Genomic DNA, 18,091 nt, shown 5'->3' with positions numbered 1-18,091 from the left:
AAAAACTTTCATGGTTCTCAAGGGTGTATTTGTTAAAGGGTTATTAAAGGTTTGTTTTATTTAAAAAGAAAAAAAAAAACATACTTACCTCCACTGTGCAGTTGGTTAAGCACAGAGTGGCTCCGATCTTCCTCTTCTAGGGTCCTTCAGTGGCGCTGGTAGCTCCTCTTCTTGAGTGCCCAGTCGGGGAAGCGTTCTCCTTCCAAGCCCTGCTTCTGCGTCTATTGACACAGAAAGCAGGACTCTGCCCAGGCGCCCGCGTCATTGTATTTGATTGACAGCAGCGGGAGCCAATGGTTGTGCTGCTATCAATCTATCCAATTAGGACACGAGACACCAGCTAGAGCTGGTATGCTCGTCCCCGGGGAGAAAAAGACCGGGTTCAGGTAAGTAAAACGGGGCACTGGGGGTCTGCAGCATGAGTGAAGGTTTTTCACCTTCATGCATAGAATAATTGCAAATAATGAAGCTTGTTCGCCATTAGATACATTTTAATACACACACACACTCTTTGCTAATGGGAAGATGGGGACTTCATCTTCAGTACCAGGTTACTAAAGCAGTGGCCCTGCATCCTCTCCCTGCTGTCACAATTTTTAAAAGTGACTTTGCAGTCCTCCACCCACACAGCCACATCATTCATTCACAGTTCTTCATAATCTACTGACCGCTTGATGAAGAGCAGGGATTTTAATCTCAGTATAAATACAGCTGTTCTGTGAAGCCCTCAGAGTTTGTTAGAGAACCTTAGTAAACAAACCGTGTGTGTGTGTGTGTATAAAAATATATTTATATATTCACAAAAGTGAGTACACCCCTCATATTTTTGTAAATATTTTATTATACACTGAAGAATTGACACTTTGCTACAATGTAAAGTAATGAGTGTACAGCTTGTATAACACTGTAAATTTGCTGTCCCCTCAAAATAACTCAAAACACAGCCATTATTGTCTAAACTGCTGGCAACAAAAGTGAGTACACCCCTAAGTGAAAATGTCCAAATTGGGCCCAATTAGCCCTTTTCCCTCCCTGGTGTCATGTGACTCGTTAGTGTTACAAGGTCTCAGGTGCGGAGCGCGTGTGTTAAATTTGGTGTTATTGCTCTCACTCTCTCTCATACTGGTCGCTGGAAGTTCTACATGGCACCTCATCGCAAAGAACTCTCTGAGGATCTAAAAAAAAAAAAGAATTGTTGCTCTACATAAAGATGGCCTAGGCTATAAGAAGATTGCCAAGACCCTGAAACTGAGCTGCAGCACGGTGGCAAAGAAGACCATACAGTGGTTTAACAGGACAGGTTCCACTCAGAACAGGCCTCGCCATGGTCAACCAAAGGAGTTGAGTGCACGTGCTCGGCGTCATATCCAGAAGTTGTCTTTGGGAATAAGACGTATGAGTGCTGCTAGCATTGCTGCAGAGGTTGTAGGGGTGGGGGGGTCAGCCTGTCAGTGCTCAGACCATACGCCGCACACTGCATCAAATTGGTCTGCACGGCTGTTGTCCCATTTAAGCATGGTAGCGGGAGTGTCATGGTCTGGGGCTGCATGAGTACTGCCGGCACTGGGGAGCTACAGTTCATTGAGGGAACCATGAATGCCAACATGTACAGTGACATACTAAACCAGAGCCTGATCCCCCCCTTCGGAGACTGGGCTGCGGGGCAGTATTCCAACATAATGACCCCAAACACACCTCCAAGACGACCACTGCCTTGCTAAAAAAGCTGAGGGTAAAGGTAATGGACTGGTCAAGCATGTCTCCAGACCTAAACCCTATTGAGCATCTGTGTGGCATCCTCAAATGGAAGGTGGAGGAGCGCAACATCCACCAGCTCTGTGATGTCATCATGGAGGAGAGGAAGAGGACTCTAGTGGCAACCTGTAAAGCTCTGGTGAACTCCCTTTTGTTGCCAGCGGTTTAGACATTAATGGCTGTGTGTTGAGTTATTTTGAGGGGACAGCAACTTTACACTGTTATACAAGCTGTACACTCACTACTTTTAATTGTAGCAAAGTGTCATTTCTTCAGTGTTGTCGCATGAAAAGATATAAAATATTTACAAAAATGTGAGGGGTGTAGAGCTGCACGATTCTGGCCAAAATGAGAATCTCGAACAGATGAGGTCTTACTAAAGATTTGTATAGGGGTAAAATTGTATCTCTCTCTCTCTCTCTCTCTCTCTCTCTCTCTCTCTCTCTCTCTCTCTCTCTCTCTCTCTCTCTCTCTCTCTCTCTGGAGTCCATACCTCCTATTAATACAAGAAAAGACTTTGCTGGTTTTGGAAACCGCAGCTTGGCATTGCATGCTATATTGAGCTTTTGATCTACCAAAACCCCCAGATCCTTCTCCACTATGGATCCCCCCAATTGTACTCCCCCTAGTATGTATGATGCATGCAAATTCTTAGCCCCCAAGTGCATAACTTTACATTTATCAACATTAAACCTCATTTGCCACTTAGTTGCTGAATTGGACAGTGCATTGAGGTCAGCTTGTAAATTGGAGACATCCTGTAAGGACGTTATTCCACTGCATAGCTTGGTGTCATCTGCAAAGATAGAAATGGTACTTTTAATCCCAGACCCTATATCATTTATAAAGCTATTAAAAAGTAAGGGCCCCATTACTGAACCTTGGGGTACACCACTGATGACCTTTGGAACCATTTAGCGTACGAATCATTAACCACTACTCTCTGAATTCGGTTTTCTAGCCAGTTTTCTACCCATTTACAAATTGATCTTTCCAAGCCTGTAGACTGTACTTTGACACAGTTCCCCACACACGATTAATGTGTAAACGCTTTTGTGCTTTGGCTGTGGACCACGTCCACAGCCACCCACCTGTCCAAGGTTTTACTTACCTCCTTATAAAAATAGTATAGTATTTTTTAGAAAGTAATTTGTTTTTCACTGGTTCAAATTAGAATTTATGAAATGTTCAATTTGTGAATGTTTTCCAGCAAGAAAAGTCTGATGTTGTACGACCGAAGCGAAAATATGAGAAGAAGCCCAAAGTCTTACCCTCATCCCCTGCTGCTCAACAAACAAGCCCTGCTGCACTGCCAGTGTTTAATGCTAAAGATCTGAATCAGTATGACTTTCCTAGCTCTGACGATGAGCCCCTGTCACAGGTATGCAGATTTTTCCATGCTAAATCTTGGTAGACTACCAGGTTTTTACATAACTTGCAAATTTGCATGTGTTTTCTTGTAAGATAAATAAAAGTAGTACATGAAGTTTGTGATATACTTTTCAGTTTCTCAGTTTCATTGACCGCCATGGTGGATCTACATTTCATGACCATCATTTTATACATGTTCTCAACATACTAGGGCAAACATCGCTCATTATATCTAGGTCCCCTTCCCAGCAGCTGTTGCAAAGGGTTACACAACCAACCTGCCTGGGACAAGTGTAATATCTAGTAATCCTATCTCCTGCCACTAGAAATTAAAGCTGTAGATTTTTTTTTTTTGGCTAAGCATAAAGCTGGTCACTTACATGGGTCTGATTTTACATTTTCTTTTGATTCAGTGACAGAGTAGTTTTAAATCTGCTTTGAATTCCATGACAATGTAGTGTTGAGATACTACCTAAACTATAAAATCCGTTTATTTGCAGTCAGATTGGCCCTCACCCTACAGGGTTTGTTGGTAAACCTAAACTATATTTTTAATGTTGTAAGGCGCTACGCAAACTGTTGGCGCTATATAAATTCTGTATAATATTTAAACCCTAACCATGAACTTTTTATACTCCCTTTTCGTCTTTTAAATATACAATTGTGGTAGCATTTTGTCATCTGAGTGCATTTTTTTTCAAAGAGTCCTAATCGTTTTCTTGGACTGCAGAATGAGTTGTAGAGATTGGAAAGGAGAAGTGATTAAATAGTTTAGCAGAAGACAATGAGCAGGGCTGACACTGTTCCATTTGCTGTGTGTTGTCAGCCCACAACAAGACTTTAGATCTGTGTGCATTTCTGGCAGATCAGGTATTTGTCTGTAACTGCAGGCTCTTCACAGGAATAAAACATGGAACGTGTGCATATATTGCAGAGATGTACTGTATGTATTTTTTTCATTCTCTAGATTCAAACATCTGACCAGCTTTATGCTGCTACTGACAGATTTAATTCTACAATTTTTTATTTGCAGTTCTTCAGTGTGTTTTGGGCTTTGCTCTATTATGGTTGTGTATTTTAAAGCACTTATCCATAACATTTGACATTTTTGTAACTTCTCATTTTCATTGTCAAGAATGAGAATTTAGGATTTTAGTTGTAGCTCCACCTGCAGGTAAGGGGATAAAGAGCAGCAAGCTGGTGGTAGCATAGTTACTGACAAATGGATTATAAAGACTCGGCGCATAAGCTAGCAGCAAATTCTGTCCTGTTTCACTAGTCCGAGTGGCTGAATCACTCCTGAGCAAGAACATGGCTTGTAGACAGACTTAATTTACACATATATTCTTTCTCTAGTTTTCTAGCTTGGGCATCATGTTTTGATTAAATACTTCAGACTGGGATACCTATTAGTTTTTATTTCTTTTCGCACTAACTCTGCCAGAAGATGTTAGTCACTTTGCATACCAACACATTCCTAACACCTTTCATTTTAATATTACATGTTTTTTTTTATTTTTTACCCTGAGGGCTCCCTGACACACTAAGGAGCAAAATAGAAGTCTGTTTATTGTATTATTGAATTAAAATTTAGAATATCCATTTTATTTTTTAAAAAAATGTCCGGTATTCACTCTGGAGTTAAGAATCCATAACTTTTTACATTTCATCACTTCATGAGCTATGTACTTGAAAAACTATATATATATATATATATATATATATATATATATATATATTATACACACACATTTTTATTTTTTTAATTTTTTTCTTTGCTAGGTTATGTCAGGTTCATCAGAAGCCGAGGAAGAAAATGATCCAGATGGTCCCTTTGCTTTCCGTAGGAAAGCTGGCTGTCAGTACTATGCTGTAAGTTTTGTTGCCTTTGACATTACTAGCTTTAATTTTCTAATATGAAATCATTAATTGGGTCTTAATTTTGTTTTTTGTTTTTTTCCCAAGCCTCATTTGGACCAAACTGGCAATTGGCCATGGTGTAGTCCAGAGCAAGGAGGATTAGGAGACATTCGCTATAGATACTGCCTCACTACCCTCACTGTTCCCCGCAAGTGTATTGGGTTTGCACGAAGACGGGTTGGGCGTGGTGGAAGGTAAGTTTTGTGAGTTAATAAGCCACAAATGCAGAATGCTGTCAGTGAATTTTTTTTTTTTTTTTTTTTTTTTATAGGACTGTATACTGTGCTTTTGCCTGTATTCTATTTTGTTCAGCATTGTATACCTTTAATGTAACACTGCTGTGTACCTGTAACCTATAAACAGATATCAATTTGTCTGTCTTCATCGTTAAATCGGTTGTAAAGGTTCAGATTTTTTTAAATAAACATGACAAACATGTTATACGTACCTGCTCTGTGCAAGGGTTTTGCACAGAGCAGTCCCGATCCTCCTCTTCTGGGGTGCCCTGGCGGTGCGCCTGGCTCCTCCCCTTCATCAGATGCCCCTACAGAAAGCCGCTTTCCCTGGGGGCACCCATGCGGGCGTGCCCCTGAGTCCTGCTGCTGCGTCCATTAACACAGACAGCGGGACTCGGCCCCGCTCCCGTGTAACTGGATTTGAATGACAGCAGCGGGACCCACTTGCGATACAGCACTGCGTCGCTTTAATTGACAATTGCGCAGTCATGTGACGACGTGCCCAAACAAAATCAATGTCCCCCCCCCCCACAAATAGAACTTTCTTTTGGTGGTATTTGATCACTTCTGGATTTTTTTTTTTTTATTTGTGCTATAAACAAAAAAAGAGCAACAATTTTGGGGAAAAAAAGCTATTTTTACTTTTTGCTATAATATCCCCAAAAAATATATAAAAAAAAACTAATTCCTCCGTTTAGGACGATATGTATTCTTCTACATATTTCTGGTAAAAAAAATCACAATAAGCGTATATTGATTGGTTTGCGCAAAAGTTATAGCATCTACAAAATATGGGATAGAGCACTGAGTGGCATACCTGGTGGCCATCAGTGGGTGGGCATCCTCCGGGGGTCTTTTCCTGTTTACATCGTGATCAGCTGTGATTGGACACAGCTGATCACGTGGTAAAGAGGCTCTTTACCAAGATCAGTGTTGCAGTGTGCCAGACTGACACAGCACCACCGATCATTGGCTTGTTATCCTGATCACGTCATATGACGTCCAGTCAGGATAACACAACCACTTTGCGCTCGTCATATTGCTATATGGCTGGCGGGAAGTGGTTAAAGCGGTTAGTTCTAAAGGCTTAGGGGTTTTTTGTTTACCTTAAAGCATTTTCTGCATTAAGGTAAAAAAAACTGTTATAAGTATCCCCCAGCTCCCTCTTATACTTTGCCTTATTTTCTATCCAGCACTGTGCTCGAGAGTTATGTCTCTCCCCTCACTGGATAGAGAGGCAGCAGCAAGAGCCGTTGGCTCCTGCTGCTGTCAATCAATTACTGTAGCGAAGGGGGCGTGGCCAAGCCACGGTGTCTGTGTCTATGGATCAAGCCCGCACAAGTGGCCCCGTAGTAAGCGGTTTGCTATGGGGGCACTTGAGAGAGAGGAGGAGCCAGGAATGCCAGCAGGGGACCTCAGAAGAGGAGGATCGTGGCTGCTTTGTACAAAACCATTGCGCAAAGCTGGTAAGTATGACATGTTTACTATAAAACAAATAATGTAACCTTTAGAAACACTTCAATTGTGTTACTGTGAGGTGTTACATTTATTTTTAATTTTTTTATGTATCTCGAATGTGTGAAAAAAAAATTATTGTCCCAGTAGATTTCCCTTTCATAGTTCAGGTTATTTATGGTAGAATTTATCTGAAGAATCCTACGGGGCATATTTATAAAGCAGTGAATATGACCTACACCATACATTCATTATAGGTGAATCAATCATACTTTTTTTAAAGCACGTGCAATGAAGAGATACACCTCCAGTATTTATCACTGCTTTATAAATATACTCAGTTTGTTTATGGAACCTTTGTAGTGTCTTTTTTTTTTTTTTTTTTTTTTTTAATCTTTTACTGTGGATCATAGTTAAATGAAAAATGTCAGATTTCATTATAGGCATAAAATTTCTAACATGCACCCTTCTGATGTGCCTCTGCAGGGTGCTCCTCGACAGAGCGCATTCGAACTACGACAGTGATTTTCGTCAGCTGGACGTTGATATGCTTTCCTCCCCTGAACACACTTCAATCAATTTATTTGCCAATACCTCAGAAACGAATACCTCGGATAAATGTTTCTCTAAAGACCTCAGCCAGATATTAGTCAATATAAAATCATGTAGGTGGCGCCACTTTAGGCCACGGACAACATCCCTACATGACAGTGACAATGTTGACTTTTCCTGTAGAACGTTTCACAAAGGTATCACCCGAACAGGCACAGCACAACCTGGGACCCAGACTTGCAGTACCTCGACATCAAGTAAAAGTAGCAGTGGTTCAGCACACTTTGGTATGTGGCCTCCTATTCACTCTACTCAGTCATTTCCATGGAAAAATGCATGTCACTGCGGAGAAATGTTTGCCACCTTACAAATCTCTTCTTCAGAAAGGATCTACTTTTCAGTTTTTGTGTCACGGCTTTGCGGTAACATACAGTTGGTTCTGTTGCAACATCTGTTACAGCTTTCATTTGTTGCATGTTTCATTTATACATTTAAAAACAATGCATCTGCCATTCAGAGAAATATGTAGTCACTGGTCATCCTTTCAGAGTCTGTATTTAGGAGATATGAATGCTGCAAAGACCTGTGGGAGAAGGCAAAGTGGTAAATGGAGGAGTTATTGATTTTCTATAATTTATATTTTTGTTATGTTTTCCTCATCAAAAATTAACAGCACGTGCATGGCAGAGGGTATAAGAACTGTTGTGGGTTTTGTTTTTCCATTAACCACATATCTAGTATCAAAATATGGGTTTGTAGAGCAATGAACAATAAAAGGCATAAACAATATGAACAATAAAAGTTGTTTTTCAGTGGTTCTTAACTCCTGTCCTCAGGACCCCCTATGTATTTCAGTTATCTTGCAAACCTGACCTGTTAGTGGGTCCTGAGGACAGGAGCTGAGAACCACTGTTGTATTTAGAAGCCTGTGGTAAGCTTAATAATATATATAAAAAAAAAAAAATGTTTATCCCCAGATCTCACTTCTGCGGGGGGTCTTCAACTATATTACATTTATAGGAAGTACAGATTCAATAATGATAGGTGTAGAAATTTTGTACTTGAGCGTTGTGTGTTCGTGGTCAACTCAGAATAAATAGTTGGGAGGGATTTAGTTGGGATACATGTTAGTGTATGCAGGGGCAAAAATAAAAATGACATATGTAAGATACAGTGGGGACGGAAAGTATTCAGAGCCCCTTACATTTTTCACTCTTTGTTATATTGCAGCCATTTGCTAAAATCATTTAAGTTCATTTTTTTTCCCTCAATGTACACACAGCACCCCATATTGACAGAAAAACACAGAATTGTTGACATTTTTGTAGATTTATTAAAAAAGAAAAACTGAAATATCACATGGTCCTAAGTATTCAGACCCTTTGCTGTGACACTCATATATTTAACTCAGATGCTGTCCATTTCTTCTGATCATCCTTGAGATGGTTCTACACCTTCATTTAAGTCCAGCTGTGTTTGATTGGACTTGGTTAGGAAAGCCACACACCTGTCTATATAAGACCTTACAGCTCACAGTGCATGTCAGAGCAAATGAGAATCATGAGGTCAAAGGAACTGCCTGAAGAGCTCAGACAGAATTGTGGCAAGGCACAGATCTGGCCAAGGTTACAAAAAAATTATACTGCACTTAAGGTTCCTAAGAGCACAGAGGCCTCCATAATCCTTAAATGGAAGACGTTTGGGACAACCAGAACCCTTCCTAGAGCTGGCTGTCCAGCCAAACTGAGGTATCGGGGGGAGAAGGGCCTTGGTGAGAGAGATAAAGAAGAACCCAAAGATCACTGTGGCTGAGCTCCAGAGATGCAGTCGGGAGATGGGAGAAAGTTGTAGAAAGTCAACCATCACTGTAGCCCTCCACCAGTTGGGGCTTTATGGCAGAGTGGCCCGAAGGAAGCCTCTCCTCATTGCAAGACACATGAAAGCCCGCATGGAGTTTGCTAAAAAACACCTGAAGGACTCCCAAGATGTTGAGAAATAAGATTCTCTGGTCTGATGAGACCAAGATAGAACTTTTTGGCCTTAATTCTAAGCGGTATGTGTGGAGAAAACCAGGCACTGCTCATCACCTGTCCAATACAGTCCCAACAGTGAAGCATGGTGGTGGCAGCATCATGCTGTGGGCGTGTTTTTCAGCTGCAGGGACAGGACGACTGGTTGCAATCGAGGGAAAGATGAATGCGGCCAAGTGCAGGCATATCCTGGACAAAAACCTTCTCCAGAGTGCTCAGGACCTCAGACTGGGCCGAAGGTTTACCTTCCAACAAGACAATGACCCTAAGCACACAGCTAAAAAAACAAAGGAAAGGCTTCACAACAACTCTGACTGTTCTTGAATGGCCCAGCCAGAACCCTGACTTAAACCCAATTGAGCATCTCTGGAGAGACCTAAAAATGTCTGTCCACCAACGTTTACCATCCAACCTGACAGAACTGGAAAGGATCTGCAAGGAGGAATGGCAGAGGATCCTCAAATCCAGGTGTGAAAAACTTGTTGCATCTTGCCCAAAAAGACTCATGGCTGTATTAACCACCTCAATACTGGGCACTTTCGCCCCCCTCCTTCCCAGACCAATTTTCAGCTTTCAGCGCTCTCACACTTTCAATGACAATTGCGCGGTCATGCTAAGCTGTACCCAAATTAAATTTTTATCATTTTGTTCACACAAATAGAGCTTTCTTTTGGTGGTATTTATTCACGACTCCGTTTTTTTATTTTTTACGATATAAGCGAAAAAAGAGCGGAAATTTGGAAAAAAAAAACAATATTTTCTTCTTTCTATTTTAAAACAAATCCAATAAAATCAAATTTTGTCATAAATTTAAGCCAAAACGTATTCTGCTACGTTTTTGGTAAAAAAAATCCCGTTAAGTGTATAATAATTGGTTCATGTGATCACGGACACATGTGCACAAATGATCATGTACAGATGTGCGCAGTGACATGTGTGCAGATAATCATTGGGACATGTGATTTTACTGGGACATATGTGGGGGGCATGTGTTTTGGGGACATTGTGTGTTTTTACATGTGTGGGGTCACTAGACTGGTGATCAGTGAGTAAAAAGCTGTAAAAAAAACAGCTCATACTCGCTGATCACCAGCCGGCTGCAGCGATCCGCTCTCCTCACTGACAACTTCCGTGTGAGGAGAGCCAATTGCCTAGCAACCGGCTCTGTGTTTACATCACATGATGGCTGTGATTCGACACGGCCGTCATGTGATCAGGAGGGCCAATCGCAGAGCCCTCCTGCCGATCGGAGATGCGCCGTGTCTGGGTGACACAAGCGCATCGTGATCGCGCCGCTGCGTGGGCGCTATTCCGCTCCTTCTAAGGGACGTTCCTGAACATCCACTCAGAAGGAGAGAGAGCCCACCCGGCCGTTTATGTGCAGTGGCCGGGTGGGAAGTGGTTAAATCAAAAGGATGCTTCTACTAATACTGAGCAAAGGGTCTGAATACTTAGGACCATGTGATATTTCAGTTTTTCTTTCTTGATAAATCTGCAAAAATATCAACAATTCTGTGTTGTTCTGTCAATATGGGGTGCTGTGTGTACATTAATGAGGAACAAAATGAACTTGAATGATTTTAGCAAATGGCTGCAATGTAACAAAGAGTGAAAAATTTAAGGGGGTCTGAATATTTTCCATCCCCACTGTATGTGCACTGATACCTACATTGTGCTTGATATAGAAGCAAAGAGACATGGCTCTTCGACTTTTTTTTTTTTTTTTTTTTTAAAGATACCTAGTTATATGGTAGCCATTCGGCTTCTAATTTCAGCTTGTTCAATTAATCTTTGACAATAAAACCTGGAAGCTGGTTGGTTTCTATGCAGAACTGTGCCAGATTTTGCACTCTCCGGCTTTAGTAAATCCTCCCCACTGTGTCAGCATTGTAAACCTGGAATGATCACAAAATTAAAAATAGTGGAAAAGCTTGAAAAAAAAAAATAGTGCAGCCGTCACAGCAAAGCACTGGTAAGTCATAATATATACAATTTTGGTCTTGTGTTTTAGATATGTTTTAGGGACGTATTCCCTCTTGTCTATATTCCTGTTTTTTGCTGTCTGAAAAATGCTTTTTAAAGTGGAACTTTAGTTAGGAAATTAAGTCCTGCTAGATCACTTCATGCTGGCCCCTTTTATAAGCACAGCTATGTAAAACATTAAAAATAAGTGCCTATACTGTTTAAAATGCAGTAATGGCCTGTCTCACCCTGCTCGTCGCATGCTCAGCTGCTGTTTATTCTCGGCACTGTACCTAAAATCAGAGCTACTAGAGGCCAGTCGGCTGAAAGCTTTAAGATTTACTACTAATGAAGGGGGAAGTAACAGGAATGACAGACTGTGCAGAGGGAACACTGACTAAGGAGAGCATGAATAACAGCACAGTGCTTGTGCTGTGTAATTTGGCCCCCTGTATCATCTAAAATAACTGGTTAATACTGCCTGGTGCTGCCCTCTTCCCTGTAAACCAACCACAGTTTATCATGACTGCTGAACCCTGACACCATGGTCAGTTTACGTGCCTCCATCAATTTCAGAGCGCATCCCGGCAGTCACGTGACTGCTCGCCTCTCTCATCCCAGCTGATGACGTCACCGGTAGTTCTCAGCCCCTCCCGCTGTAGCTGTCAGACTGGGAGAGGAGAGAGGCAAACAGTCATGTCAGCGCCAGGAGGCACTCTGATGTAAGGTAGAAATCGTCATATTTTTTAAAAAAGCATATACAGTGGGGCATATGTTATTTAACATGGTATAGTAATGAACATCACATAGTGGCTTTTCAACCACTTTAATTGAAATACGCGACATCTCGTTTTTTAAAAATAGGAGGGGAGAAGATCTTCTAATAAGAAAGTGGCTGCTCTGGGCTTCAACAAAATGGCGGCTTCCAGCAAGAAGATACAGAAGCAATGCTGGAGGCAGTTTACAGCACATCTAATTTTAGTAGAATTATGATTAACATGGCATGTATCTCCTTTTGTTAAATTACATTAGGTGTGATCAAACTTTTGTGTGTAAACGTCCACTTTAAATAGAAATCGCATTCTTATGTGGCTGGTTCACATTTATGCACTCAAATTGTTTTTTCTTAAAGGGGAAGCTCTGAAATCCATCCATTCGTGTGTGCTTTACTAACTTGCTTGCATAGATGTGGATGGAGGCAGGATGGTGTTGGGACCAAGCTCGGGGAAAGGGTTTTGCCTAGAAAACTGTAATTTAACCACTTGCTTACAGGGCACTTAAACCCCCCCTCCTATCCAGACCAATTTACAGCTTTCAGCGCTGACGCACTTTGAACGACAATTGCGCGGTCATACAACACTGTACCCAAATGAAATTTTTATCATTTTTCCCCACAAATAGAGCTTTCTTTTGGTGGTATTTGATCACCTCTGCGGTTTTTATTTTTTGTTGAAAAAATTAAAAAAGATCGAATTTTAAAAAAAAAAAATTTTTTTTTTTTTTTTAAATATTTTGTTATAAAATTTTAAAAAGGGTAATTTTTCTCCTTCATTGATGTACGCTGATGAGGCGGCACCAATGGGCACTGATGGGTGGCAGTGATGGGCACTGATCTGGTACATTGATCTACAACACTGCTAGGTGGCACTGATTGGCACCACTGGTGGGCATTGTGTGGCAATGGTGGGCATTGATAGGTGGCACTTGTAGGCATTGATAGGTGGCACTCATGGGCATTGATACGTGGCACTGGTGGGCACTGTGATGTGGCAATGTCCGGTGGCACTGGCAGGGGGTACTGGTGGCACAATTGAGGCATTATTGCCTCCTCCTCCTCTTCGGGACCGATGTCCCTTGCTGGTGAGCCGGTGATCGGCTTTTTTTTTCTCCTCGCACTGTCAGCGCGAGGAGAAAAAAAAAACAGATCACAGAGCTTTTGTTTTGATTATGTGATCAGCTGTCATTGGTTGACAGCTGATCACATGGTAAGAGACCGGCCCCTTACTTGGATCGGTGATCACCCGAGTCTCGGTGACTCTGTGATCACAGCGCGCCCCACGCGCGGGGCGCATGCACAGGGGAGGCCGTCATATGACGGCCCCCCGGGAATTCAGGTCCGCGCTATAGCTGAAGCGATTATATATGTTATATCATTCAGTCCTTGTATGTGGTTTATTTTCACCACCTAAATCTACCAGTAAACACATCTTGTCCTAGGGTGACATCGCTCCCCCACTGTATTTATGGATATGCAGTGCTGTCACCCTCCTCTTCTCCTTCTCTCCATTACATAGAGGGAAGCTGTTTTATAGTAAGCCGAAGATAGCTGGGAAGGCAGAGAACATTGTTTGATATTTTAGGGTTTTATCCCGGACAAACACACTGGATTTTCTAGCATGAATAAAAGGTATTTTCTTGTTCATTGAGGTAGAGAAGTCATTCACTTTCTGGTTATACTGCCATCTGCTGGAGAATTGGACATTGGGAAAACCAAACCAACCTCTAGGCCAGTTCAAGATAATCCCTTCTATTATTATGTCTAAAGCCTTGTACACACGGTACATTTGTTGGCCAACCGAGCGTCTGATTTGTCAAAAGGGCGTGTGCCAGGATCTTGTCTTGCATACTAACGGTACACCGTTGTCTTGCCACAAACACGAACGTAGTGACTTACTACGAGGAATTTCAGCTCTTGAGCGCCACCCTTTGGGCCCCTTCTGCTGATTTCGTGTTTGGTGAGCATTGATTCCGAGCATGCATGTTTGTACTTTTGACCTTTGTGCGATGGATTTGTGTACTGACCATCAGAAAATCTGAAATCAAGCCGTTGTCCGTCAAATTTACAAGCCTGCCATCCAACATTTGTTGGCCGAAAGTTGGACAACAATTGTCAAAAGGAGCGTACTAACGGTAGGACAACAGTTTGTCAACAGACAATCCCCTGTCAACAAACGTACCGTGTGTACGAGGCTTTAGTCCTAAAAGGATGGATATCTTTTCTTAAGCTGTGCTGTGTAAAAGACTATTTTTGCTAGCACCATTTTTTTTTTTTTTCTCAGAGACTCACTCTACATCACTGCTAGGTCTTGTCTTTTCAAATGCAGCTATCTAGGGTGGGTGACCTCAGCCTGGCTTTAGAGTGCTGCATCTAGACCTCCACTGAACTGAATTATGCAGGTCTTGCCTGCAAATTACCTTAGGGCACAGGGTTCAACGCAAGGTGCTTTCCAGACCCTGTTCTGGGTACAAGTTAGCAGGAAAGTGCTTTAAAGGCATAGCACTGTTCTTGTGCCCTATTTCTAAAGACTCTGTGAGTAGACCTATTGGGCGTTAGCTCATGTACTTGGTAAACCAGTGCCTTTTAAAATTTTCTGGTTTCCACTGCAGAAGGCGTTAATGCTAAAGAATTGAGCGCTGATGTGATTCGCTGGGTGGAGGGTTGTGTGTGCGCTCTGTCCCCTGTATCTTATTTTCTCATTCGTATTCTTTAAAAATGTTTAATTCAGTCAACAACTAGATAACAAGTTCATTTGACGATTTTATGTGATGATCTAGAATTTGTGGTATATACGTTCATATTTAAACATAGTTTTTCATCATTATGACTACGGTATGTTTTTATGTTGTAGCCCTGGTATAGGGGGAGTGGGGTTGCCCCCGAAATGCTTTGGCTGTTTTAATGACCTTTTTTTTTTTTTTCTCCCCAACAATTAAAATGATTTTGAACTCATCTGGTTTTTGTGTGATGCTCCTCTCTGTATTTTTATGGTTTAAGCTACTATCAGGTGCTCATTGAGGGAAGCCTAGCTGCGTGGGAGCCGCCCCACCAGAGCTATTGGACTTGTTTGAAGTTTTAAGCTTGCACTTGTAATCGGATGAAGGAAAACTTATCCAGAACCTCTGAGTATGGTGTTCTGAAGCCCCTAATGGATCCAGCAATGTCCATCCCTCACTGGCAGTGAAGAAAAGTCCTTTTTGCTACACCACTAATGCAACATCCACCTTCAGACCTCCAACCTTGGCTCTGTCTGCCCACAAGGTCTGGAGCTCAAAGTCTGACAAAACTTTCCTCTGCATGAAGTGGTTTCCCAGGGCTAGGGTTTCACTCCCAACTACCCCCTCAATTTCTCACCTTCAGCCTTTGTAATCGCCACACAGATACGCTGATCTCCATCTAGCTCTCTCAGGCATTCTGGATCAAGGTGTCCTTGCCCTAGTTACTGTGGCAGAATGGTTTTCATAGGAGGCATGCACCCTTTAAGCACTGAATCTTTTTATTCAAGCTCAGAAATTCACATGTAATCAACCAGGTCCATCATCCTGGCTTCTGTGGACATCAAGGATGTGTACCTGCATGTCCCCTGCTTTCCAGTGCCCCAGCATTTCTTACACTTTGCTTTGAGCCCCCTATGCTTACAGTTTGAGGCACTGCCATTTTGGCCTGTCCTGTTCACTCACCTTGGATGTTCACCAATGTTCAGGTCCCAGTAACTAGCCTTGCTGTGCTTTCCTAGAATTCTCCCCCCCCCCCCCCCCCCCATTGTGTGATCCCTTTTGTGGGAACAGTCTGTTCAAGCTCTCCTAAATAATGTGCTCTTGACTGTTCAGACCTTACAACAGTTCAGGTGGGTCTTTAAACCTCAATCTGGGCTGGAACCAACATAGGCAGGCCATAGATAATACTTTTTTTTTTTTTCTTCACTCAAATTCCCTTCCTACAACTACAGGTGGGCCATCTATGTCCGGCTTTGTGTTCTCCCAGATGGGAGCAGGGAGGTGTCCCTACTGGGAGAACAGTGATTATTGCTAGCGGCTGAAGCCGCTGGCAATATTCTCATGCTAGAAATCAGACATGCTAGTTCTATCCAAGTCGTTCGCTCAAATTGGGTACAATCAGCCTACGTGTACATAGATCGAATCCCATCCGGTCCCTGCTGAACCGGCCAAGATTCAAACCAGCTATGGCCAGCTTTGTTTTGGCCTGAGCTGTATCTATCAATAATCCCAAACACTCCAGAGTATTCAAACTCTAAACCCAGATCTGTTTCCTTGCTTCCCAGAAGCTGGGATACTGGAAATAGATGGGGGTTATCCTGTGCTGGCTTATAGTTTTCCATTTGCCAGTATTCAATCCTCCAGCAGTATAACTTGAAAGTGAATAACTTCCTATGTCCCTCAATGGACTCCAAGAAAAGGATTTAATGGAGTACAAAAATACTGTTTTTCCGTTCATGCAGAAAATGTAATTGGCCTGAAAACTAATGCTTCCACCAGATCTAACAACTGATAAGCTGCAGTATACAGTATTACATTTTTTTGTTCTTAGGTTTAGACATACCTTAAGCTGTTTGTTCCAATTATTATTTTTTTTTTAATTTTTTTTTTTTACATGCAGTTTTCCACTAAAGATAACCTATGCTTATGAAATTTTTTTTTTTTACAGGCATCCAGTTTTTGTTCTCCAGGTTTGTGACATGTTTACTATTAAAATAAATAAAGTTGTATGAATGTGTGTGTGTATACTGTTCTGAGGGTGAGGAAGCGGCTTACAGCCACTACAGTTTGTTTTGGAATAGTGGGGTAGGACATTTATGGGCTGCCCCTTGCTTGGCAAAGTCTCTGTGTGACCCCTGTTTTTGTATCCCTGGGTAGCCAACTGCAACAGTTTGCAAAGGTTTGCAAGTTTTCTTTACTGAAAATGAGAGATATGAGTCAGAGTGCCATAGATCTGTGATGGTTTGAGAGCTAAAAAGAGAATGTTTTAATAAATGTGTTCTGCCATTTTGCGGCTGCATTGGCTCGTTTGCAAATTTTTTGAATGGTCTGTTTTCTCAACTGTGGTTTCTTGTATTTTAGTGTGATATCTTTGAAATTGGTATTTATGTGTAGTGTCTTATTTAATTTTACATACAGTTTGTCTAGGAAATCTCAATACATTTATTATTTTATTCGGGTATCCATAGAAAGTATTTTGATAGTTGATGCTTTGTAATGTGTACTGTAAATTATATTTAAAGTACAACTATATTGACTGCCCCATTCACTGCCATGAGAAAGCCATACTCCAAGCGACTTCTTAAGGCAGTCATTCCTACAGGAAAGCCAAATGAATGAATCTGCAGTGCGTATGGGAAGTATAAAGCAGCCATCTTTGAAGGAAATGCTGTGTGGTTCTGAGCATGACTGCACAGCAAAGAGTAAAAAAAAAATTAAAAATAAAATACAGTTCTTTAAAGTGGAAAGTTCCAAATTGTACAACCCAAGATGTGTAATGGATCTGTTGCTGATTTATAGATGTAGACTTTTTTTTTTTTTTTCAAAAGTCAGCAGCTTGATATTTATTTCCATCTCTAAGCATTCCCGCTGACTTATATCTGCTGCCCTGCAGAAAGACGTGACCCATGATTGTTGCAGAAAAGGGACTGTTGGGCTGTGATTGACAGCCTGGCTTCACCTCTGTGTGTGAGGTGAGATGGTAGCACCAAAAAAGGGAAATTACTAGGTCCTGGGAAAACACTGAAGCACTGTTTTATATAGGTGAGTTTTATAAGACTAATGGTTTGAATTTGGCATTAGTTTCTAGAAATTTAGTAAATGAAAGGCTAATTTTAAACCTAACTTATGGGACTTTTGCCAAGAATAGCCATGTTTTCAATGTGATCTCATAATATTTAGTGTGAGCTGCTACAGGGTGAGGGCTGTGCAATATCGTGGCCAAGGCTTTTTTTTTTTCTCAGAGAATAGGTGCAGGAACTCGCCCTCTCTGACCAACTCTCCATCCCAACCTGGCCCCCAGCCACACCTACAGTG

At 41.6% G+C, this 18,091-nt stretch overlaps 1 protein-coding gene across 6 annotated transcripts in view; it reads left to right on the top strand.

Moving 5' to 3' along the window:
- EPC1 (enhancer of polycomb homolog 1) overlaps positions 1–18,091 on the top strand; it is a 118,181-nt gene that overhangs the window by 76,333 nt on the left and 23,757 nt on the right. For 4 of the 6 annotated variants that reach the window (XR_012244392.1, XM_073629866.1, XM_073629865.1 and 1 more), the window contains 4 exons: positions 2,966–3,136; positions 4,909–4,998; positions 5,092–5,240; positions 7,224–7,576. Coding sequence is in view for 5 of the 6 variants with exons in the window: in XM_073629866.1 (XP_073485967.1) it covers positions 2,966–3,136; positions 4,909–4,998; positions 5,092–5,240; positions 7,224–7,576 (763 nt within the window). In the remaining variant the exon portion in view is untranslated. Of the gene's footprint in view, positions 1–2,965; positions 3,137–4,908; positions 4,999–5,091; positions 5,241–7,223; positions 7,577–16,724; positions 16,747–18,091 lie in introns of all 6 variants that reach the window. The other 2 variants (XM_073629867.1, XM_073629868.1) reach the window with 1 other exon arrangement.

The sequence above is a fragment of the Aquarana catesbeiana genome, linkage group LG05 (genome assembly GCF_042186555.1).
Source record: "Aquarana catesbeiana isolate 2022-GZ linkage group LG05, ASM4218655v1, whole genome shotgun sequence".
Taxonomy (NCBI): Eukaryota; Metazoa; Chordata; class Amphibia; order Anura; family Ranidae; genus Aquarana; species Aquarana catesbeiana.
This window is presented reverse-complemented; position numbering and strand designations above follow the sequence as displayed.